Source organism: Fulvia fulva, chromosome 12, assembly GCF_020509005.1.
Source record: "Fulvia fulva chromosome 12, complete sequence".
Lineage (NCBI taxonomy): Eukaryota > Fungi > Ascomycota > Dothideomycetes > Mycosphaerellales > Mycosphaerellaceae > Fulvia > Fulvia fulva.
Window position 1 is genome coordinate 760,168 of NC_063023.1, and position 24,174 is coordinate 784,341.

Consider the following 24,174-nt stretch of genomic DNA (forward strand, 5'->3'; position numbering starts at 1 on the left):
GCGGCCTAGTGTGATGAACGAGATGAAAGTATGAGGGGCTGAAAGACCTCAGCATTGCAGCCTTCACGAATGGAAATTGTATGTATCGTCGCTCGCTCCACCGGATCTACGTTTCTTTCATCATCTTGGTAGACCGTAGCTTTGCTGCCAGACCGGATCTTGGTGCTAGCTACTTGATCGATACTGCCCAGCGGGGAAGTTCCTGTCGAATGGCCCCACAATTGAGACTGCCGCAGCTCTGCTGGTTACTTTCATCCGGCAGGGCTGTCATTTGTGGTGGAGCGGTGTATACGAACTACACCCTTATGCTCGGAGTAAGCATCGTAGACCAGTCTGAGGTTTAGTTCATTGATTGCCAGCGAGAACGAGCGAGGGGAGGCGATCACGGACTTTTGATTTGATTTGACCGACTGTTCAGAACGATTCTCTGAAGATCGTTGGCCTTTACCTTCCTGTCGCCTCGAGATGATGGATCTGGCAGCAACGGCGTAGACAGAGTAGAGTCCGCATGAGGTGTTCTGTTGAATTGGAATCTGATGTCGATGACAAGTGAACGACACAAGTTGTAGAAGTGTGTTTCACTCAGTGGAGCTCTGGTCGCAAGCTGGTCCGAGGTGATGTCTCGCGGGGAAACAGCTCCCGGCAATGGCACCAGGCAAGCAAGCGTCTTCTACCTCTTCACTACTGTACATGTATCTTCACCATTGCAACAAACATGCCCTAGAGCGTATCTATACCATTTCTGCTATTTTGTATAGTGCTCGTCCTGTAATCATATATCTACGAGACCCCCTCCACCACCGCCGTCTCGCCAGCTCGCCAGCTCACAGAATGGCAACCATCCTGAACCCTCCCTCGAAGCTCCTGTCACTGCGAACTCTACTGTCGCTCCCAGCCTCAATCAGACCCGCCGTGTACGCATCATGTCACTCGCGAAGTCTATCTACCGCACCGGAGAAGAAGCACCCAAAGACAGCCATCTTCTTCCCGGGTCAAGGAGTGCAACGCGTGGGCATGACCACAGACTGGCTAGAAGCATTTCCCAGAACCGTGAAGCCCATGCTGGAGCAGATGGACGAGACCTTGAATGTCAGCCTGTCGAAGATCATAGCAGATGGGCCCAACAGTCTGCTCACAGCGACGGAGAATGCGCAGCCTGCCATTATGTGGAGCTCAATGATCATCCTGCGAGTCCTCGAGCAAGAGTTCAACTTCAAGGTGTCGGAAAGAGTCGACATTACACTAGGTCACTCGCTGGGAGAGTTCGCCGCCCTCGTAGCAGGAGGTTACCTACGAGACACCGATGCGCTGAAGTTGGTACGGAGAAGAGCAGAGATCATGGCCCGCTGCTCGAAAGAAGCCAATGAGGAAGTCGGCATGGTCGCGCTCGTCTGCGAAGCCGATCACGTCGCCTCCATGGTGCAGGCGATCCACTCCTTCCTCGATCAGAGCTCCGAAGGCGCAAAGACAGACTCCCACTCCGACACCGACCTGCCTCCCGTGCAACAGGTTATGATCGCGAACGTCAACTCGAAGAACCAGGTGGTCCTGTCCGGCGGTATTCGTAGAATAAATGAACTCCTGACCCACCTCCGCCAATTCTCTGGTCACGATCCTCGCGCTGTACGATTAAAGAGCGACTCGCCATTCCACTCCCCCTTGATGAAACCCGCCGCGGACCTCATGAAGAAGATGCTACACCAACCCTCCCCGACCGCAGGGAGGGAAGAGGACATTGTAATCTGGCCAGGCGTCATGCCGTGTATCAGCAACGTCTCAGCACGACCTTTCAAGAGCAAGACGCAGCTGAAAGATTTCCTGGCGCAACAATGTGTCGCGACGGTTCTGTGGCACGACAGCATTGTATACCTTCACCAGGAAGAGAAGTGCAAGCGCTGGATTGGCATTGGGCCAGGCAAGGTGGGCAGGAACCTTGTGGGCAAGGAAGTGGGCATGAAGGGGGCTGGCACGAAGGGAGGAGGGGTGTGGGGGGTTAGTGGACCGGGTGAGGTGGAGGCTGTATTGAGCGATTTGGATAGGACTGATGCGTATGAGGAGGAGTGAGCAGTGGTCTGTAGGCAAGGAATCCGCTGGAAGGGGATGGGTCGTACGATCGAGAATGTGCAGACCAGCCGGGAGGTATTGGCGGGTTGGGTGTAGCTCTATGGAGACTGGCGGCGCGCTGCGGTGAGCAGATGATCAGATAAGATGATAGCATCGAGCGCTACCCTCGCCGCCGCATACTTTTCCCGTATGCGCCCGAAATGAAGGACAGCGCAGTCCATCTCTGTCCATCTCCACTCCTTGTTGAGGCTCGCGGTTGTCTCGCGTGCTCCAAACAGCTCTCCCCACGCCCCATTCACAGATCGCCGACCTCGCAGTCCCAAAGGACTCAAGCTTCGCGGTACCGCAGCTGCAGATCGAGACCCCTGTACGAATCCATGGAACATGACTGGCAGGCGCGTTCCTTATCGTGCTTGCCTATCTTTCGGCACCACTGAATGTTTTGGTAGACAACTTTTTGATGTCACGCTCGCCATTATCTTATGGATGCGCTCTGCACTTTCTGTTGCGATCGAGTAAAAAGCTTTCGCGCCTGTCGCCGTTTCAGGTACGGTTACTGGCTCGGTAGATGCCTTTTGCCTCGCGTGCATTGAACAAGGTCTCCTAGACCAAGAGGCGTGACAATGGTTGTGGAGGTGACGTTGAGGTCTGAAGCGCACCGTGTTCTTTTGGCTTGTGAAGGGTCTAGGTCTAAGGCGCGAGTATATTCTGCTTTCTTGGTCACTTCTCCCACTTTCTTCCTCATCTTCGCATTTGACACCCGCTCTCCCTCCACAAATCCCAAACTTGAAAGAGTACGACAGAGGCTCCATCCAGAGGAAGAACAAAATACCACAAACACACCACACAGCAACCATGGCCGGCGTCTCAGGACCAAACCTCTCAGAGCCTGAGTTCGAGCAGGCTTACAAGTAGGGCTCACAGACAACACGACTCGCTCCATAAACCACCTCACTAACGCACTAACAGGGAGCTCGCCTCCACCCTCGAGTCCAGCAAGCTGTACGAGAAGAACCCAGAATACAAGAAAGCCCTTAAGATCGCCTCCATCCCCGAGCGTGTGATCCAATTCAGGGTAACATGGGAGGACGACAAGGGCGAGGTGCAAGTCAACCGTGGCTTCCGAGTCCAGTTCAACAGTGCTTTGGGACCCTACAAGGGAGGACTGAGATTCCACCCCAGTGTGAATCTCAGTATCTTGAAGTTTTTGGGTTTCGAGCAGATTTTCAAGAATGCTTTGACCGGGCGTGAGTCGCAATGATCAAACACTGCTGAGAGAATTTAGAACGCTGATATTGTGTGCAGTCAACATGGGCGGTGGTAAAGGTGGTGCCGACTTCGACCCCAAGGGCAAGTCAGACAACGAGATCCGCAAGTTCTGCGTGGCCTTCATGCGCGAGCTGAGCAAGCACATCGGTGCCGACACTGATGTGCCAGCCGGTGACATTGGTGTCTCACCACGTGAGATTGGTTGGATGTTTGGCACATACCGTGCTGAGCGTAACAGGTGGGAGGGAGTCCTGACCGGCAAGGGCGGCAACTGGGGTGGCAGCTTGATCCGTCCAGAGGCGACTGGGTTTGGTCTTGTATACTGTGAGTTAATCTGCCACGACCATGGTCCCATGAGGTCTGAAACTGACAGTCCTTTCTTTCAGACGTCCAGCACATGATCCAATACGCCACCGGCGGCAAAGAGTCCTTCAAGGGCAAGCGTGTCGCCATCTCCGGCTCCGGCAACGTCGCCCAATACGCCGCTCTCAAAGCCATCGAACTCGGCGCCACAATCGTCTCCCTCTCCGACTCCAAGGGTGCCATCATCGCCACAGACGACAAGGGCATCACAGCGGATGAGATCAACTACATCGCCGACCTAAAGGTCAAGCGTAAGGCACTCACCGAGCTCTCCGAGAGCCCCGAGCACAAGAACAAGTTCAAGTACATCGAAGGCGCACGACCCTGGGTTCACGTTGGAAAGGTCGATGTTGCTCTCCCATCTGCGACACAGAACGAGATCTCAGGTGAGGAAGCACAAAAGCTCGTCGAGGCAGGCTGCAAGTACATCGCCGAAGGCTCCAACATGGGTTCGACCCAAGACGCCATCGATGTGTTCGAGAAAGTCCGCAAGGAGAAGAAGGGAGACGGGATTTGGTACGGTCCCGGCAAAGCCGCCAACGCCGGCGGTGTCGCAGTCAGTGGTCTAGAGATGGCGCAGAATTCCCAGAGGCTGAAGTGGACGAGCGAGGAGGTCGACAACAAGTTGAAGGGCATTATGGAGGCGTGCTTCCAGAACTGCCTGGAGACTGCGAAGGAGTATGTCCCTGCTGCTGAGGGAGAGTTGCCGAGTCTGGTGGCAGGTGCGAATATTGCGGGTGCGATTAAGGTGTTTTCGGCAATGAGGGACCAGGGAGATTGGTGGTCTTACTAGACGTCAATCAAGCTTGGGAAATCTGAGGTACATGTATGGTTGGATGAGTATAGATGCATGATGGATAACGGCTTGAGGAGCGTGGAGTTTGTGGGTTGAGCAGAGATAAGACTGCACTCTCGATATCAGGAGATCTGAATGCAATGATGAGGTGAAACAGCCTTCGCCGCTTCCTCTTCAGCTTGATCGTGGTTATCGATCTGTCGTGGCCGCCATAGAGTCTCGGAAGATCTCGGCAACGGCGACTGGGCGTTCTTGCATTTTGGACACTTGGACATTCGTCTTTACCATCACAGGATCCATCGAGATGTACCATACTGCAATGTCGAACAGCTCGACCGCGTTCTATCGATGCATGGATGTGGATGTTGACAAGGTGATCGTGCTGACACTCTTGCCGCGCTGAGAAGTGATCAGCCGAGGCCCCGCTTGCAGGACGTCTCGACTCCTTCGACATGCCATCAACAATAACGTCTAAGTCGTCCTGTTCCATCAGATCAGACGATCGACTTGAACAGGAAGCACAAGACAAAGTGATTGATCGGAACTCACCATGGCTCACTCATCAGTAACCGCAGACCTGACCGTCGCCAACCTCTTCAACTTCAAGCAACATGTAAGCCCGTACTCAACACCTCTGATTATCATCCGACCGCTGACACAACCACAGGTCGTCCTCGTCACGGGCGGCGCAACTGGTCTCGGCGAGATGGCTGCCCAAGCCTTTGTCCAGAATGGTGCCAAGGTCATCATCGCCAGCCGGAAGAAGTCAGAACTGGAGAAGACAGCCAGTCGCTTGAACAGCCTTGGTCCAGGGAAATGCGAGTACGTCGTAGCAGACCTCAAGGATCGAGCTGGGTGTGATGCGCTCTGCGCAGAAGTCAAGAAGAAGACTGATCGTTTGACGGTTTTGATTAACAACTCCGGTGCTACATGGTACGTATCCCAGCATGTATCGAACATTCCACTCCACGATGCACCAAGTAGCTGATGATAACAATTAGGGGCGCTCCATACGACGACTTCCCCGAATCCGGCTGGGACAAACTAATGGCCCTCAACGTCAAAGCAATCTTCTACACAACCGTCGGCCTCCACTCCCTCCTCACCGCCAACGCCACAGCCCACAGCCCCTCCCGCGTCATCAACATCGCCTCCATGGCCGGAATTCAAACCCTCGACGTCACAACTGGCGACGAGGGAGGCCTCGCCGCCCCCGGTAGTGGTACCTTCTCCTACGGCCCATCAAAAGCCGCTTGTATCCATCTTTCCCGCATGCAGGCGAGTAAGTTGATGCCGCACCATGTTACAGTGAATTGTATCTGTCCGGGTGTCTTTCCGAGTCGCATGACGGCGTATGGGATGGAGGCGTTTGGGGAGACGTTGGTGGCGGGACAGCCGTCGGGGAGGGTGGGCAAGCCGGAGGATTTTGCGGGTCTGGTGTTGTTCTTGAGTGGACAGGGAGCTGGGCATGTTACGGGGAATGTTATTGAGATTGATGGGGGGAGCACGAGGAGTGGGTTTAGGGGCAAGGCGAAGGCTGGGAAGGAGAAGTTGTGAGGAAGAGATGGAGAGGGAGTTTTGGTGCTCTGTATGCAGTACTTGCATCCAGGGATGGTGAGCGAGGCGAGCATGTGATACGAAGGGCTGACGTTCGTGTAGTCGTAGCCATCAAGCATCCTCATCAGCCTGCTGCTGTTCCTGCTGCTGTTCCTGCTGTTGATCAGCAACCCGCTCAGCTCTTCTCCTTTCTCCCTCTTCCCTCGCCGTCTCCTGGAGATTCAACGCCTCCATTGTCTTCTCCCGGTAGTACTCGAACCTCAAGCAATTGACTAAATACTTTGCCTCTCGATTGCTGCAAGTCGAGACTCGCACTCGCCACCCATGGAAATCGGTCTGGTACTTCGGGTGGTATCTTGCCAGCAAGACGATTCGAAGCACGTCTCTATCTGTCATGTGAGAACAAACACGACGGATTGTGGCGATGTCGAGATCAGTAGGAGGAATTGGGGTGGCGGTGAGGAGCTCTTGGAACCAGGTATCGAAGGAGTCATCAGGGATGTGGTACTGGGTGTAGGACATGATGGATATGGTAATAGCACCGGTGATCGGCGTTCGGAAGGTGATTGTGTTGTTTGCCATAACAGGATGGAACAACGATACATATACACTGACCTGATGGCAAACATTGGCGACCTTTACAGACATGTGGAAAGGTCTCGGATCTTGTCCAAGACAATGGGGTGTAGACGGTGCAGTGTCTTGCTCTCATGGCGGAGTCTTCAGAACGACGGACAAGACATGCAGAGGAAACGGTCTTTAAGACTGTCATATAGCCGTTGTTGACAATGGTACGATGGCTATGAGCAGAAGATGTGGCCGTCGTGCTTCGAACGACAATAGTGCCAGCGAGCGTTACGAGACCGGCCTAGTACCTTCGACACTGTTGATGTTCGCGAGACGAGGCGCGTGACAGTACTTAGGTTTGATTGCGGCGTGGACTGCCAGCTCTTTGGTCCACAGCCCTCGGTGTTGTCAATGGTACATGTATGCCATGCTGTGGCAGGAACAAATTTGCCCTTAAAAGTTATGCCTCCATTGATTAGTAAGACCCGAGTCCTTGTCTGCGTGCCTTCCATCATCTCCAACCATCCTCTTTCACATCCAAAACTCCATCCATCATCCCATTTCCATCAATGAAGATGACTCCCATCACTCTAAAAGATGAATCGGAGTACACGGCATTCAACAAGCCAAGCTGTCCAGCAGAGCTTTCCACTCCGATCCAACGCCGACTCCGCAGTGCCACGACGGACGGCTTAACCGCGTCCACGGTAGCTGTCATCCATTATGTTCGGTCTCGTTGGCCGAGCTAAGCGGCGAACTTCGAAGGGCGTGTTTGCGCGCGGGACAATATAGCCAAAGATGAGTTAGTGTGGGAGTCACTTGCAGATATAGATCTTGGACGCTTTTGCAAACGGTGAGTGGGATAATAAGTCTCTTCTTTGCTGTCCTTCCTTTCTGTGCACACTAGCGGTTGCCACTGACCACAGAAATCACGATGGATGTCGAAGCCAATCCAGTCATTCACCTCGTCGCTTCGCGGGCTTCGGCTCAGCAGGACAGGATGGATGGCAAGAACAACGACGTTGAAGAAGCGCGGGAAGTGTCGCAAGAAGACGCACCTGATCATGCAGAAGCTACATTCCCAGGCGATCGAGGAGAAGCAGCTGCTTGGGTAGTTCTAGCTGGTTCGTTCCTCGCGCTCTTTCCGAGTTTTGGACTCATGGTCAGCATCGGCACGTTGCAAGACTACTGGCAGTATCATCAACTGGCCGGCTTCTCCTCTAGAGACATTGGATGGATTTCTGGCGTTTTCGTCTACCTCGCTCTGGCATTAGGGATCTGCTTCGGACCAATATTCGATCGTTATGGGCCTAGAATTATCATGTTTGTGGGGAGTATTGCGTACATTGCCGCAATCTTTCTGTTGGCGGAGTGCAAGCTGTACTGGCATTTCATGCTGTGCTTGGGACTGCTAGCTGGACCTGCTGCTGCGGCGCTGACGACGATTGCGCTGGCTGTCGTCAGTCATTGGTTCAAGGTCAAGAGAGGTCTTGCCTCTGGCGTTGCAATGGTCGGGAACTCCTTCGGTGGTGTTCTCATCCCGCTCGTACTGCGCCATTGCTTACCTCGATATGGCTATGCATGGTCTGTGAGGACCCTTGGCTTCGTCTTCACAGCATGTCTCATCATCTCGAACTTGCTAGTGCGATCACGGTTTCCACCTTCACCCGATGCAAAGAAGGCGAAAATCTTCTCTCTGGATCTCTTCGGCAGCGGAAGCTTCACGTTCTTGACTCTAAGCGTCTTCGGCATCGAAGTCGTGCTCTTCGGATCCCTGGGTATTCTACCAACATACGCCAGTCTCAGTACCGATTACCCTGCAGCAACAGGATTCTACCTCATCGCAGTGATGAATGGCAGTTCTTGCTTCGGCAGAATTCTACCAGGCTTCATCAGCGATTACGTCGGACGCTTCAACACTTTACTGGTCATGATGGTCTTCACACTGATCGTCATTCTCGTCGTCTGGCTACCTTTCGGCACATCATCCCTTTCAGCATTATACGCTTTCACGGCGCTATTTGGTTTCGGGACTGGTTCATGGATGGCGATGGTGCCTGCAACTATTGCTACACTGTCTGGCCCGCATCACTTCGGAAGATACTTCGGAACTTCGTACTTCGTGGCTTCTTTGGCGACCTTGGTGTGCATACCGATATCCGGAGAGCTTGTGCAGAGTGTTGGTCCTCGGGCACTGGTTGGATTCATCTGTGTCATGCTGTTCGTTTCGATCGGACTTTTCGCAACGAGCAGGTGGTGTCTGCTTGAGAGGAGGTGGAAGTGGCTGGCCATCGTCTAGCGGTGTATATCAACTTTTCAAGTGAGCACCGAGCAATGTCGAAATACCGACAATGCCTTCCTCTCGACATATCGCATGATTCGGTGATCGTACCAGAAGAAGCCGCCTCCTTTGGTTAGCTGGCATCCTACATCACCACTATTGCAGTGCCCTGCAGCTTCTTCCGGACGGTCTAGCCGAGCTCGGCTTCGACGAAAGTGCTCCACAGTGGCGCATTGCTTTCAGCTCTTCCTCCACGAAACTCAGCACCCAAATGCATACCGTGAACGATGTGCTTGTCAGGTCGCTGGTTGATGTTCAGCCTTGATCAGAATGTGGCTGATCGATGTCGACACGCTGAAGCTCCAGAACTTCGTTGGCAAACCAAGCGGCGACCAAGATGAGTATGCGATCCTGTCGCATACGTGGGCACAAGACGAAGTGACCTTCCAAGACCTGGCCCATCTGTCGGCAGCTAAACGCAAAGCAGGCTTTTGGAAGATACAAAAGTGCTGCGAACAAGCAAAGAGAGATGGGTTCAAATGGGCTTGGGTCGATACCTGCTGCATCGACAAGAGCTCAAGTGCAGAGCTGCAAGAGGCCATCGACTCGATGTTCGACTGGTATGCTAATGCAGCGCACTGCTATGCGTACCTCCCCGATGTCGGTCTCGGTAAGGGAGACGTTGCTGACAAGGATGGTTTTATCGAAAGCAGATGGTTCAGCCGTGGCTGGACCCTACAAGAGCTCATCGCGCCAGGGCTACTTACGTTCTATGGACGAGATTGGTGTTACCCAGGCCCAAGGATCGAGTTGAAATGGCTAATAGCTAAGCGCACTGGCATTCCACAAGGCCTGCTTATATCAGGACCTATCAGTCAGGATTCCAGGGCCGTGAGGAGCTTAAATCACTACAGTATCGCACAGCGCATGTCTTGGGCGTCTGAACGTCAGACGACGAGAGTCGAAGATCGAGCTTATTCACTGCTGGGTCTGTTCGGCGTAGCGATGCCGATGCTGTATGGCGAAGGTCGGCAGGCTTTCATGCGCCTACAAGAAGAGATAGTGCGCATCAGTAGAGACCTCTCCATCTTTGCATGGGAGCGACCGAAAATGTCCATTCATCAAAATCATATCTCCAAGCGTGACGAGGATGCTCGGCTGAGCTTGCTGACACCTTCGCCAGACTTCTTCGGCCAATGCGGGGATATCATCTTCTACGAGACAAAGCAAGCTGTGCAGAGCTCGATCGAAAAGACAATCTCCAGTGTCGGCATGAAGCTCACTATGCCAATCATGCCAATATATGTCAGCGATTATGAGCCAGCAGACTATGTCGGAATCATCAACTGTTACCATAAGACCGACGTAACATATGTGATTGCCCTCAAGCTGATGAGCGAGAGGGCGATGTTGATGGGTTCAGCGGACCCTGCTCAGATCGAGCACAAGACAGAGCCCCTTCACCTCACGCCTTATGCTCTACGAAATGTCACCGGCGAGTGGGCACTGGCAGAAAGTCGTACGTTCCATCTTGATGCTCTCCGCGCCGAGCAGGAACCAGTCATGCGAACAGTGATCCTTGCCCGGGATCAAGAAGTGCTCGAGGATCCACTCTTGGCCCAACATCGTGAAGGCGTCTCCCATGGCTATGACCTGGTCCTGCCAGCTGACCTACACAAAGCCCTAGACCATTACCTCTTCAACCACATCTGGCTGCGAATGGCACCTCCCAAGGACGGCCCACGCTGGGAAGTAATCGACATGTACCCGAAGGATGCCTGGAGCACGTCCAACCTCTCCTTTTCAGTCGGTGAATACTTCGGTAACCAACGCCCGGGGCCCTCAGAAATTTCATACGGAGAGGTACCCTACATAATCAGCGCCATAGCCCTCAAACGCCACGACATCGTCAACAGCCGCCTCCTCATCTCCTTCGCATGCCCCGTAGATCGACCAAAGAAGCGACGTGTCTACTTCCGCATCGATCAACTCGAACCAGAAACTACCGTGACTCATCGGCTCTTCCTGCGGTACTGCGAGAAGCTGATGCGTGAGGAAGTGCAGAATGAGCATGAGGATAGGTACATGAGGAAGGAGAGTCGGGGCGAGTATCGTGCTGCCAAGGGTGTGCATCTTTACGATGGGTCGAGGACTTATGATGCTTCGAGCTTTGTGATTGCGCCGCAGACGAGGATTCTGGCGGGGAGGTGGGTGGCGATTATGCATGTTCATGATGTGGCTTCGAGGGAGGAGGTTGAGGCGTTGACGAAGGAGTCGGGGTTGCCGGTGTGGGTTAAGGGTGCGTAGTGAGGCGGCCTCGATGCTTTGAATGTACACGGCTGATGCATTCGATGGAGGCCACACTGCTTTGACAACGCCGTGAGGCAGGCATCACAGCCAAGTCAACATGGCTGTTTTGCGTCTATCGAGGTACATCGTCAATGTATAGAGGAGATTAGGGCGGATGTTGGAGGTAGCTTACAGATATTCTCGATTTCGCACCACTCATGATACTTCACCACACTTCACCGCCTCAACCTCCACGCCCTTTGATAATATAGATAGATAGATATTTCTTTAAGCTGTTGTAGTGCCCTCTGGCCTATGCAGCTATACTATCTTGTTTTCGTATATATAGAGGGGAAACCGTGTTGGTGAAAACCCCTCCTCTTTCCCGCCTGTCTTTCCCCCCTCGTTCTCGTCTTAGATTTCCATTGTTGAGGGTACGCTAGTGTCATGGGCCTGCCCTGATGACTACCCTATCTGCAACCCCTCTAGCTTCCGCCTCTTGTCCATACACTCCTCCGTCTCGCTAGCTAGGCTAAACTGCTAGAGGTATCCCTGCTGTAGTATCCACCAAGAGATTCGGCGAATGTTGCCTTTGTCCCTAATGATTGACTTGTAGTCTCTCCTCTCCGCTTGGTGCCTCCAATTTCCCCTGCCACTCGCCCACTGCGGGCATCGTAGTAGCATATACTCTAGGTTTTGCGATAGGTAGCCACACTAGTAGGCTGGGCTTTGGATGTCCAGTACGCGTCTCCTAAACAGGTAGGCCCTTAATCCAATGTGTTCGGACCTAATTTGGATCGCTATGCTTGCTTCGGCCCTTATCAGGTCCCTATATAGCTAGTAATTATGTCTCTAGAAGGCTCGGAGTGCTATCGGGCCTGTTGCCTTAGGGGACTTCCTTTTCTAGTCCTGCTCCTATAGGCAGCTCGCTATCTGTTCCGCTAGGCTTTGGGTCTTAGCCTTGCTCCCGCCGGCCTGGCGAGCCCTACGCTCCTCCTCTTTTCGTGCTAGCCATTCGGTGCTTGTCTATACGGCCGTAAAGGTAGTAAGGTCATCCTCTTTTTGACTTGTCCTATGTCCGGCCCCTCTCCGGTAGCGGCTTTCTATCTTGTTCTTTGCCCCCTAGATCGTAGTTTATACTAGGTAATCTATCGTCTTTACCGCGTATTGAATTCTCATTCCCCGGATATATTGGCCAATTAGTAGTGTTCCCGTCTCCATTTCTACCGTGCTTATTAACGTTGTCTTATATGCCCCTAGTATTCTACGTAGGTTACCTACCTATATCCTATTTAGGGGTTGCTTTATCCGTTTTAGGATCGGCTTGCCTACGCCTCCTATACCCTAAATCTGTGCCCCGTATAATATAGCTAGTTTAACGATCGCCTTATATATTACCCTTACCTTATCGAATGTTGCTCCCTATATAGACGCCGTAAGCCTCTTTATCGAGGCTTCGTTAACTTGCGCTCGACTCTAGGCTTTCTTAATCTATACATTCTAGCTAAGCTTTAGGTCGAGCTAGATCCCTAGTACTCGTAGCTCCGCTAATAGCTTAGTCTCGTAGCCTTAGATTCTTACCGCCGCCTTTATATTATAGTATGTTCTCGCTTTACTAAAGTGTATAAGTTAGTACTTTTTAGGGGCGAACCGGGCACTATACTTCTTTACCTACTCCTCGCATTTCTTATACCTATCTTTAAGGAGGCGATAGTTCTCTTCTGTCGAGTCTAACTAGGCTAGGATGTTTATATCGTCTACGAACCCCGATACTAAGGTTTGCGGAGAGGTGAGTAGGGGGATTAGATTAGACATAAATATTAGAAACAGGATAGGGGAGAGAGTAGATCCCTAAGGTATTCTAGTCTCTACCTTTACCGGGTCGGACGTATACCTTCCTAGGACTAGGTATGTCGTCCGTTCCTAGAGAAAGGAGTAGACGAACGTCGTTACCTACTAGGGGATGCCTTTCTGCTATAGGATATGTATTAGCCTTTAGTATAAGACGTTATTGAAGGCTCCTACGATGTCGAGGGATAGTAAGGACGCCGCTCGGTTCCTACCGTAGTACTAGAGGGTCTGAATTTGCTCCGTAATTAGCTCTATTACTATTAGTATCGATCGCTAGCTTCTTCCCCCTATCTATGTTACTAGGAGTACGTAGTTGTCCTCGGCTAGCTACGTAAGTCTCTAGGCTACTATCTTTTCTAGGACCTTCCCTATCGTGTTTAGAAGTACGATTAGTCTATACGATTCAGGCTAAGTATAGTCCTCCTTCTATAGCTTACGTAGTACTACTATTATAGACTCTCTATACGGCTTCGGGTAATACCCTAGCCGTAGGTACGCGGTAAATAGGTTAGTAAGGCTCGGCGCGATCTCTTCTCTATACTCTTTTAGTAGTATATTTAGTATCCTATCTAGGCCTAGGGCTTTTTGTCCTTTTAGCTTACTTATGACTCCTATTACTATATTAGAGCTAACCGCCTAATCTATGTCTAGGGGTTCCGGGTATATGCTCGGGTTAATATCCGTAAGGTCTACCTCTACTTATATCGAAAAGAAATGGTCGGCTAATACTTTTGCCTTACCCCGGGACGTAGCCTAGGCAATCCCTTCGCGCTCTACGATTAGAGGGAAGTGAGGGGTTTGTTACTCTTTAGGTAGTCGTGCCTATTTAGCTAGTCTCTATATCTGTTCCGGGTTTTCTATAATAAGCCCGATCGTCGCTCTCTAGTCCTATAGCTTATCGCGTCTTATCTATGCCTTCTTCTCTTATGTCGCGCGATAGTATTACTCCTACGTCTCTTAGTTATGCTCCTTTGTCTACTGTCGCCTTGCCCTTCTAGCCTACTTTACCTTCGTAGAGTATTTAGGGGTCTAGAAGGCCTTCTACTACGTTAAGGGCCGGAGTAACGGCGTATATTGTTCCGCTACTTACTATATAACCGAGGTAATCTATTCCGCTACTTAATCTAGCTGAGCTGTCGTCTCGAGTTCTCTATACTATAGTAGGTTCGCTATTAGGAAGCCTCTTATATCGTCCTAGCGTACCTTCTTCTAGTTACGGCGTAGTTTACTTACTAGCTCCTCTATCGCCTTTATCCCTAGCGTCGTTTAAATAGGGATATAGTCTAAGGAGGCTTCTAGCGCGTAGTTCGGTCGGCATTAGACTAGTCTCTCTTTAAGTTCTCGTAATAGAAAGTATAGGTCGATTGTACTTATACTTATACGAGCCTTCTACGTCTCTATTCCCTTTAGTATTACTAAGGTCATTCCGTAGCGTACGGTTATATCTAGTAGCCTTCCCCCTAGAAACGCGTACGGGGGAGTGAATTCGAAATCCCTACTATAGGTAGTAGAGGTTAAAGTCGCCGAGGAGTACTTACTTCGTGTCTTAGCTTAGGGTCCGCTCTAGGTAGGCGAGGGTTCCTAGTTCCCTACTCGTCCGACTCTACGGTAGCGGGTTATAAACGTTATAGATCTAGATAGAGCCTTATATCGTGTCGATCTAGATTGATGTTATGTCTCCTAGGTTACCCTACTACGGTAGTATAACCTTCTACGACTCAACGTCTATAGTCTTGCTTACGTATATATATATCCTCGGGATAACGCCTCGTTAGCCCGCGATTACGGTATAGTATCTCCGGTCATTATAAGTAGCTAGGAGTCCTACGTAGGGGTTGATCTATAGTTTCTATACCGTAATAACGTAGTACCGTAGCGGATCTAGCTCTTATAGAAAGTAGCGCTAGACCTTGTCCCTACTTTTATTTACGTTATACTATATAATAGTAATGTCGTCGTATAGTATTATTCGTTATCCGTAAGGTCCATTTCCGTACTAACCTACTATGTCTCCTAAGCCTATATCCCGCTATCCGGCTAGCCCTAGGGCCGCTAGGGCGCCCTAAAGATTCGTATTTGGCCTAGTTCGTTAGCGGCACGGTTAAGGTGTCGAGGCCTACCGGGAGGTAGATACGTTTACGGTTAGGTTCCCTTATTCGTCTCTTCTACCCTCTTCCTTTTACTCGGCTCGAAGCCCTTATATACGGTAGGTCCCTCCTACTATCGTTAGGGGTACCTAGCTAGTATAGAGATCCTTACTTGTCTCGCTCGTTCTTATACTACTATTCTAGCTAGGTATTAGTTTGAATACGCTAGGTACCTTCTACCGTAGTATATATACCTACTCTCCTTTTTTAGGCATTCTCTTCCCTAGTATAGGCCTACGTAGTAGGGATACCTTAGGGTCTTCTCCCCGTATTTTAGGGCGATATGACCGTACTGTTAGTATTAGAAGTATTATAGTACCCTATAGCTACTCTAATAGATCTCCGTGTCTATTCTCTTATAGTTCTAGAATAGCCTATTATCTAGTATCTAGTTAGCTTGTTCCGCTATCTCTATCTAGATAATAAGCGATAAATATGTCTTCTCTTAGTCTACTGTCTTATATAGCTATACCGCCTTCGTTAGTCGTACTCCTAGAGAGGTGTTCTAGTTCTATACTTAGAGGTAGGGAAGGTCTTCGACCTTAAATGTCCTAGGGACCCCGTAGGCAATAACGGTATACTATTAGTAGGAGACTCGTACCAACTTCGCGACTTTAGTAGTCTACTCCTTATAGGTCTCTAGCTTTCGTCTATTAGACTCTTATACGGTAAAGAGTCTCACTACGCCTATTGCCTCTACCCTCGCCCTAACTACCTCCTTTTAGCCGATTCTGTCGACAATCTCCTTGCTTATTAGGGCTACGATTTCTTGTTTCTCCGCCGGATTAGTAATGTATAGGCGTACCGCCTTACTTGCCTTCGGAGGGGGTTAATTCTTACCTACTACTACTATTGCCTATATAGTTAGTCTCTAGACTGCCTTCTATGTTACTTATTAGATTGTCTTCGGGATTTAGTATAATAGCGCTTTTAGCGCTCCTAGTAGCTATACTATAGTGTTCTTATATATCCGGGCTAGGTGTTCGTTATCCCCTAGCAAGTTTTCCGCCTCCGTATATAGGGTCGTCTACGCTATATTATTAGTCGTTAGCCTCTACTTTCTATATAGTAGGCCTTAGCTTATGTCCTAGGTTTTTCCTTAGTCTATTCCCTAGTTTGACTCTTAGTATAGAGTGTTCGTAAGGCTATAGCTCTCGTTAGTTACTATCCTTTGCTACTATTCGGGGTCGCGCTTCCTAATTAGGTAGTTGTCCTCCGTAACTCCGTAACTCTAGGGTCTACCTTTAGAGGAACGGAACCTTAGTTTTAGGGTTCTTTATACTACGATTACGCCGCCGCTAGCGTAGGCGGGTCGCTACTACTTAAGTAGATTACTCGTCTTAATAAGGGCTATTAAATAAATAGTCCTCGTCGATGTTCCGCTCTCCTCTCTTTAATCGGAGTTGAGCGACTATATAAGAAGTCGAATCTTACTACTCTAATAGCTAAAGGACCTAAAGTATAGATTTAACCCGTCTATCGCTAAAGGCCTACCTCCCTATCGCCCCGAATTAGATTTAGCGATTGAATTCGTTAAAGGCGCTAAGCTACCTTTTAAGCGTCCTTATACTATATCGAAACTAGAGCTCGATATAACTAAAGCCTACGTCGATAAGGAAGAAGCCGCTAGTAAACTCCGACGCTCTACGTCCTAGATCGCTAGCCCTATCATTATTATTAAGAAGCTAGGTAGAGGACTCCGTGTCTACGTAGACTATAGAGCTATTAACGCTATCACCGTTAAGAATAGGTACCCGATACCTTAAGTCCGTAAGACCCTAGCTCGTATAAGCGGCGTATAGTAGTTTACTACCTTAGACATTATTATAGTATTTAAAGAGCTACGTATCCGTGAAGGCGACGAATAGAAGATAGCCTTTACTACCCGATAGAGCACCTACGAATAGCTTATAGTGCTATTTAGTCTCTATAACGTACTAAGCGCGTTCTAGGTATATAAACAAAGCATTATATAGATACCTAGACGACTTCGTGTCTATATACCTAGACGACTATATCGTGTTTACGTATAGTTCATTTAAGGAACACGTAAAACACGTACGTACTATTATTAAGTATCTAATTAACGCTCGACTTCCTATAGACGTCTATAAGTACCGCTTCTTCTAGAAGAGCGTTAAGTTCTTAGGACTGATTATTACTAATAAGGGCATTTAGACAGATAAATCCAAGGTCTAGACTATTATAAATTAGGCTACTCTATAGAGCTTAAAGGATGTACTGTCCTTTCTTAGACTAGCTAACTTCTATAGGGGGTTCGTTAATAACTTTTCCGGTATCGTTATACCTTTAACCGACCTTATACGCGGTAACGTACTTAAGAATCGTATACCCTTCGTATAGAGCCTAGACTACTAAAGTGCGTTCGAGACCTTAAAGGTAGTATTCTATAAACGCCTAGTATAAGTACATTTTGATATTACTAAGCCCTACGTCGTAGAAACTAATTCCTTAGATAGGTGTATAGCTAGCGTATTATCTTAGGTTAGAGAGGACGATGAATTGTATCCTATCGTATTCTACTCGATAAAGATAAACCTAGTAGAATATAATTACGAGATTTACGATAAGGAGCTAATAGCTATTATTAGAGCGTTCGAGGAATAGAGGCCGGAGCTAATAAGCGCTCCCTCTAAGGTTCTTACCGACTATAAGGGCTTAGAGTAGTTTATAACGACTAAGTAGCTAACCCGCCAATAAGCGCGCTAGAGCGAGTTCCTATCCGGGTTCGACTTCTAGATAGAATATTGCCCTAGTAAGCTTAGGACAAAGCCCGATAGCCTTACGCGCCGTAGATAAGATATAGACGATAAGGATGATATAAAATATAGGTAGCAAGCTATATTAAAGCTACGTAATCTCCCTTCTAATATACGTAAGCGCTTAAAGCTATTAGCTATAACTACTCCGCGTACTACGGCCGACTAGTATTAATTAGTACTTTACGTACTCGAAGTAAACGAGGCCTCTATCGAAGAACTTATCGAGGAAGCCTATACTAAAGACGAGCTAGCGTACGGTATTAAGAAGGCCCTAGACGATAATACTCGTACTTTACTACAAAACCTAGAAGGCTCTAGCTATATCTTACTTAGCGACTATAAGTTAGACGGTAACCTAATTAAGATCTAAGGACGTATATACGTACCGTATAAGCTTTATCCGGAGCTAATAGCGAGGCACTACGATGCTCTATTAGCTAGGTATCCTATACGTAAGAAGATAGTCGACCTACTTACGCGTATATACTACTAGCCTAGTCTAGTAGTAGATGTCGCTAAGTACGTTAAGAATTGTTACCTATATATACGATCTAAGGCTTTTTATAATATGTACTAAGGTATACTCCGATAGTTACCCGTACCCTCGGGTACCTATAAGGAGGTAGTACTCGATTACGTAGTAGAGCTACTAGATAGTTATAGTACTAAGGGCGTAAAGTATAACGCTATCCTTACCCTAACCTATAGACTTACTAAGAGGAAGTATCTATATATATTTACTTAAACCCGCGGGTACGTATCTATACCTCGCGCCCGCTAACTAATCCGACTAGCGGCTTAGCGCCCGTATATAACTCTCGCGCCCTCCGCGCCTCCCTTAGATAGAATATCTATTCGACTTATACCTTACCCGACTACGTACTTATACCTATTTATAACACTTCGAATAGATTATTACTAACGTATAGAGAGACACGAGAAGCTATGTTCGGGAGATTATATAGAAACCGCGATAGTATACGAGGAAGTACTAAGATTAGGTATCGTACTCGCTAAGTCGTACCTTAAAGTAGATTATAGCTAATATAGTAATTATAGCGAGACAGACCGGTACCGGCGTACTAGGCGTAAGTATAGAGAAAACTAATAGACGCGTTCATCGCGCGTCCCTTAATAGATTATCCTTCTTTACCCTACTATCCGATCTACCTAATAACGATAGCGTAAACCCGGCGATATAGACTTAAGGACGTAAAGAGGATATCGTAAACAGGCTCCTCGACGAGAATAACTAGTACCGTAAGTAGTATAAGAAGGTGTTCGACTAACTTAAGGTAATTAAGGAAGAGGAGATCGAGATAGAGCTAAACTTAGCTAACCTATATAGGGCGGAGTTTATCGAGGATAAGATAGAAGATAAGGGTACTAAGGTACTAAGGAAGAGGAGGGTCACTATCGACAACTTCTAGGAAGCCTTCGACTCGTTAAACGGGTAAAATATAGACAAGTTCAAGAAGACGGTTAATAACTATCCCTAGTAGATCTATAAGATCCTCTATAATATCGAGTCCGATTACCGACGTACGTATAAACTTAATACTACGCTCGATATAGCTAACCGTATTAACCTCCGTAAGGCGTAAGATACTAAGGACTAGATAGACCGACTCGAGGATATAATCGATACGGAATAGGCGACTAGACAGTCCCTAGAAGAGGAGGTTACGCGACTAAAGGAGGAGCTCGCTAAGCGCGATAATACTATCGTTATCGACCTAGACGAGCTTACGAGGGCTAAAGATATAAAGAAGGTATATCGTACGTAGTATAAGGTAGCGGAGAGTAAGCTAGTAGAGACCGAGACTAAGCTCGTAGTAGCCGAGAAGCGTATTACTAAGCTTAAGAAGCAAGAGATAGACCGTAGCCGGTCTAAGGAAAAGTAAGACTTACTACCTTAGCGAACCGAGTCTAAAGAGTCACTAGAGCGTCGGTAAAATAGAGGCAAGCCTAATAAGAAGAAGTCGGACCCGGATTTATCGGACGTATTAGACGACGAGGACGACGGTAATAAGGGCCGTAAGAATAGCCGTAAGGACGGTAGTCGTAAGGGTAGGAAGAATCGCCCGAGCACCGACTTAGATAGTAACCCTATCTCCGTATATACGACTTACGACGCCGACATAACTACTAGTATCAAGTCCTCTAACGAGCTAAAGGCCCCTACTAAGTTCGATCTAAAGAGCGACGATATTAAGTTCTAAGAGTAGTAGCGTACTACCGAAGCTAAGCTCTAAGCCTCTAAATACGGTACTATAAAGGACTCCCTTTAGAACGTCTAGAGCTAGTTAAAGAACGGTATATAGACCTATATCGACTTAGAGATCCCTAGTCTTACTAAGTCTACGGAAGGCACGACTACTTAGTACGCTTCTATAGATAATATAATAGAAGATCTACTCCGGCGCTACGGTACCCGTAATACCTATACTAATGCTATAACTAAGCTTAATAGTCTATAGTAGGGTGATAAGGAGAAGTTTAGTAACTTCTACCTATCCTTCCGTAAGAACGCCGATATCGTTAACCTTAATAACGGCGCGAAGGAAAAGAAACTCGAGAAGGACTTCCTACTCCGTAAGTTAAACTCGCGCTACGATAACCGTATTATAAACGAGGACATAGTCAACATGACCCTTAAGTAAGTCGTGTCTACGCTTTATAACTACGAGGATAAGTTTAAGGCGTTCGACCTTAAGTACGGTAAGACCGGTAATAGTAATAAGACCTAAGGTAATAAGAAGACTACTAAGGGTAACGACGATAAGAAGGATACGGCTTCGGGTAGTAGCGGCAACAATACTAACCCGAACGCTAAGACTAAGTAGACTAATCGACCTTAGGCATTTTAGTATATCTAACCTTTAGATACTACTCGCGCCTAGGAATATATCGATCAGAATCGGTACTTAAAATACGAATAAGAAGGTTACCGCCGTGTCGATACCGATTAGTACCCCCTTCGAGATGTCGCCCGCCGCCTATTTACGCTAGGCTATAACCTAAGTAATAACCGCCGTAACGGTAGTAATAGTAGTAACGCTAATAATACCGGCGGCGCGGGAAACGCCTAGTCTACTCCGTAAGCGTAATACGTAGTAGACCGTACGAGTTAGAGTTACGAGAAAACGAGAAAAAGTATAAATATAAATATAGGCCTCCTAAGGGAGGCAAGGTTTTAAGCATATTAGTATACTCCCTACTAGCTATAAACTACTCTATAGATAAATACAATCCGGTAATAGCTTCTTATCTAGTTATACTATATATAGTAAATAGAAAGATCCCTACTTAAACCCTTTATAATAATAGTACTAACTCTACGTACTTTAATATCGACTTTACGTATAAGAATAACCTTAATATAATATAGCTACCTAATCCGTTAGGGCTGATATTAGTAGATAGCCGACCTACTAGTAACCTTATTACTTATAGAACAACGGTATAGATTCAGATCGGTAACTACGTAGAGACTAGGTCTAGCTACTACGTATTACTAGAATACGATATAGTCCTCGGCCGTCTCTAGTACGATAAGCATTAACCTATATTCTACTATACGTTAGGAACTATAACCCTATTCTTACTATATTATTGACAGAACTGTATACTTAGAACTGAACTAGTATACGTATAGTCTATTAACGATAAGGGTATTATACTAAGAGGCGTTCTTTAGACCGAGATACTAGTACTAGAGAGTTCGCGACCTTAAGCTCTATCTAATTATACTAAACCCTACGTAGAGGATGAAGACGAACCTATAGTAGTATAGGAGACGTATACGACGAAGGTAGTAATACGACATGCCGTCGATACCTACGATAAACCGGAACCGTCTTACTATGTCCGCTAGCTATTACCCGCTAATAGGGTTGAAATACTTAAGCGCCTAGCGCGTCGAACGAAGAAAGAACTAAAGGTCGAGACTGAGCCGGAGATCGACATTAAGCCTATTAATATAGAAGCACTTCGGCGTATAAGCCGGAGGAAGGGCTATAAAGTATATATAATATAGATATTTAACCCGAAAGAAAATCCTAATAAGTAAGTCGCGCGAGACCCGTTATCCGCGTATATACTAAAGGCTTTCGGTATAAGAGCGAAGCTAGTACTAGGAGGTAGCGCGGCGATATTAGTAGATACTAATACTTAAGAAAATATAGATAGATAGAAGGAGCCCCGGGGTAACTATACCTAGCGGTAACTTAACGCCTCTACTATATTAGCTAACGACTATTAGCGTTTTATAAACGGTAAGGACAAAGACTAGGATCCTATCCCTTTGTTACTAGTAGAGTTTAAGGAAATAGCTAGGCTGTTTAGCCGTAAGAAAGTAGACAAGGTCCTACCGCGACGGTCTAGCGTAGACTATAAGATTAAGCTAAAGAATAGTTAGACACCGCTATTTCGAAGACTATACTCCTTCTCTATACGAGAGAACGAGGTGATTAAGAAGTGGATCGACGACTAACTTAAGAAAGGTTTTATTTAGAGAAGCGTGTTACTAGTAGTAGTACCTAAGGAAAAAGAGACTTCTATTAGGCGCTATCGCTAAACACAATACAATCGAAAGCCCTTATCGAGGCTATTCTAACGACCTAAAACGTAGGCTACTGCCCCTAGAATTAAGGGAGTTCTACCTTATTCAAGTTAGACAGCTTGAAGTTCTCTTTACCCTGTTTCTTTAGCTCTATAGCCCTAAACGCCGCGGAGGTGCCTAGCTATATTAGGCAACTCCTAGGTAATAGTAGCCTAGGCTACGGCACTACCGGCGCCTACGGCTCTATAGGCGAAGCTCCCCTAAGACAACTAGTAGTAACTTATAGAGGACGTAAAAAGTATAGAGACTAACGATCAGCTCCTATACCGGTCTCTATAGGTAATAATCACTTAGCTACGTACGGCGCTAGTCCTATCGTATTACCGAGGGCAACAAGAAACAAGGACGACGTCTTAGGCGATTAATAAGGCCACCCGGAGTCAACACCCCTATAGCTAGGTATCGGTCGCGGCTTCGATACTAGGCCCCCGCCTAACGCACGATATAGTTATAATCCGTATTATAGCAAAGGAAGACTAGGCCGAAGTAGCGAAGCTATCGAACAAGGAGCTTGCCTAGCGAATTGATTAACTAGGGGTGGTCGTAGTGAACTAATAGTCCAACGGTACTCTATAGATCTATACTAGCTCTACTACTACTAGGAGGCACCTAGAGGCATAGCTATAGTAGGCATCTAAGGTTGTGGCATTAGCGAAGGTCTTAACGAAGCAATTTACGATCCTAGTCTACGACATGCCTAAAGAGTTCGACCTAACTAACTAAGGTCACCTACGTACTCTCTAGGAGGACAACCCGGTCACTCTTAACTCTCTAATCTAGAAGGCGACTTGGCTCTATAGGAAATAGCTAGAAAGCAAGAAGGCCTCGGCGCTAATCGTATAGCTATAAGACGCGAAAGCGGCGGATCTAGTAATAGAATAAGGCCTAATCTAGCAATATAGCCTTAAGATAGTAGAAAAGTACTCCTTATCCTTCCGTGTCCTCTAATGCTTCAAATGCTAACAGTATAGACACTAAACCTATACGTACATAAATAAGTAGGCCTACTCGAACTATATAGGAGACTATATATCTAGGGACTATATATCGGCTACGAGGCGGTACGCGAACTGTCCGGGGTACTACCTATCGTATAGCGCGGAATGCCCGTAGCGGAAACTAGCGAAAAACAAGGCAATTATAAATAGAACCGTCGCCCTAAGGTTCTACGGCGACCGTAAGGCTAGTCTATACCGGAACTAGCTAGCGGCGGTCGGGTATAAGCGCCCTAGGGCCGAGGATAGTATAAAGGATATATAACCTAGGGCGTACGGGAGGCTACGTACTCTACTAGTTACGGCGAGGGAATCTAACTAGGCCCGGCTCCCCTTTAGTATATAACCGATACGCGTAGACTAGGACGCGCTAGGCTATAGGACATAGGACATTATAGAGGAAATGATTGTCAATAACGATGACTAGCCTCGATCCGCTTAGTATTATCTAGTATAACGTTAACTATAGCAAGGATATAGTATAGAACTATTTTATATACGAGGCGGACCCGTACGTCTACTACGTCCTAGTAATCTAGGAGCTATAGATTAACCCGTACTATAAGAGGCTAACGACCTATAAGTTAC

General features: G+C 47.8%; 6 protein-coding genes across 6 annotated transcripts; 5 read left to right on the forward strand and 1 right to left on the reverse strand.

Moving 5' to 3' along the window:
- Positions 1-831: 831 nt before the first annotated feature.
- CLAFUR5_13543 (Malonyl CoA-acyl carrier protein transacylase) lies at positions 832-2,064 on the forward strand (the record flags this gene model as incomplete). The annotated part of the gene is made up of 1 exon (XM_047912691.1): positions 832-2,064. The coding sequence occupies one exon, from the start codon at positions 832-834 to the stop codon at positions 2,062-2,064; it is 1,233 nt and encodes a 410-aa protein (XP_047769187.1).
- An 855-nt stretch (positions 2,065-2,919) lies between these two features.
- On the forward strand, positions 2,920-4,489 carry CLAFUR5_13544 (NADP-specific glutamate dehydrogenase; the record flags this gene model as incomplete). The annotated part of the gene is made up of 4 exons (XM_047912692.1): positions 2,920-2,975; positions 3,034-3,311; positions 3,370-3,657; positions 3,720-4,489. The coding sequence occupies 4 exons, from the start codon at positions 2,920-2,922 to the stop codon at positions 4,487-4,489; spliced, it is 1,392 nt and encodes a 463-aa protein (XP_047768616.1).
- Positions 4,490-5,042: 553 nt separating this feature from the next.
- Positions 5,043-6,049, forward strand: CLAFUR5_13545 (Rhamnolipids biosynthesis 3-oxoacyl-[acyl-carrier-protein] reductase; the record flags this gene model as incomplete). The annotated part of the gene is made up of 3 exons (XM_047912693.1): positions 5,043-5,105; positions 5,160-5,425; positions 5,494-6,049. The coding sequence occupies 3 exons, from the start codon at positions 5,043-5,045 to the stop codon at positions 6,047-6,049; spliced, it is 885 nt and encodes a 294-aa protein (XP_047768837.1).
- Positions 6,050-6,160: 111 nt separating this feature from the next.
- CLAFUR5_13546 (uncharacterized protein) lies at positions 6,161-6,571 on the reverse strand (the record flags this gene model as incomplete). Its single annotated transcript, XM_047912694.1, has 1 exon — positions 6,161-6,571. The coding sequence occupies one exon, from the start codon at positions 6,569-6,571 to the stop codon at positions 6,161-6,163; it is 411 nt and encodes a 136-aa protein (XP_047768832.1).
- Positions 6,572-7,550: 979 nt separating this feature from the next.
- Positions 7,551-8,915, forward strand: CLAFUR5_13547 (Riboflavin transporter MCH5; the record flags this gene model as incomplete). The annotated part of the gene is made up of 1 exon (XM_047912695.1): positions 7,551-8,915. The coding sequence occupies one exon, from the start codon at positions 7,551-7,553 to the stop codon at positions 8,913-8,915; it is 1,365 nt and encodes a 454-aa protein (XP_047768819.1).
- Positions 8,916-9,227: 312 nt separating this feature from the next.
- Positions 9,228-11,204, forward strand: CLAFUR5_13548 (Vegetative incompatibility protein HET-E-1; the record flags this gene model as incomplete). The annotated part of the gene is made up of 1 exon (XM_047912696.1): positions 9,228-11,204. One exon carries the CDS (start codon positions 9,228-9,230, stop codon positions 11,202-11,204), a length of 1,977 nt encoding a protein of 658 aa, XP_047768600.1.
- Between the last annotated feature and the right edge of the window lie 12,970 nt (positions 11,205-24,174).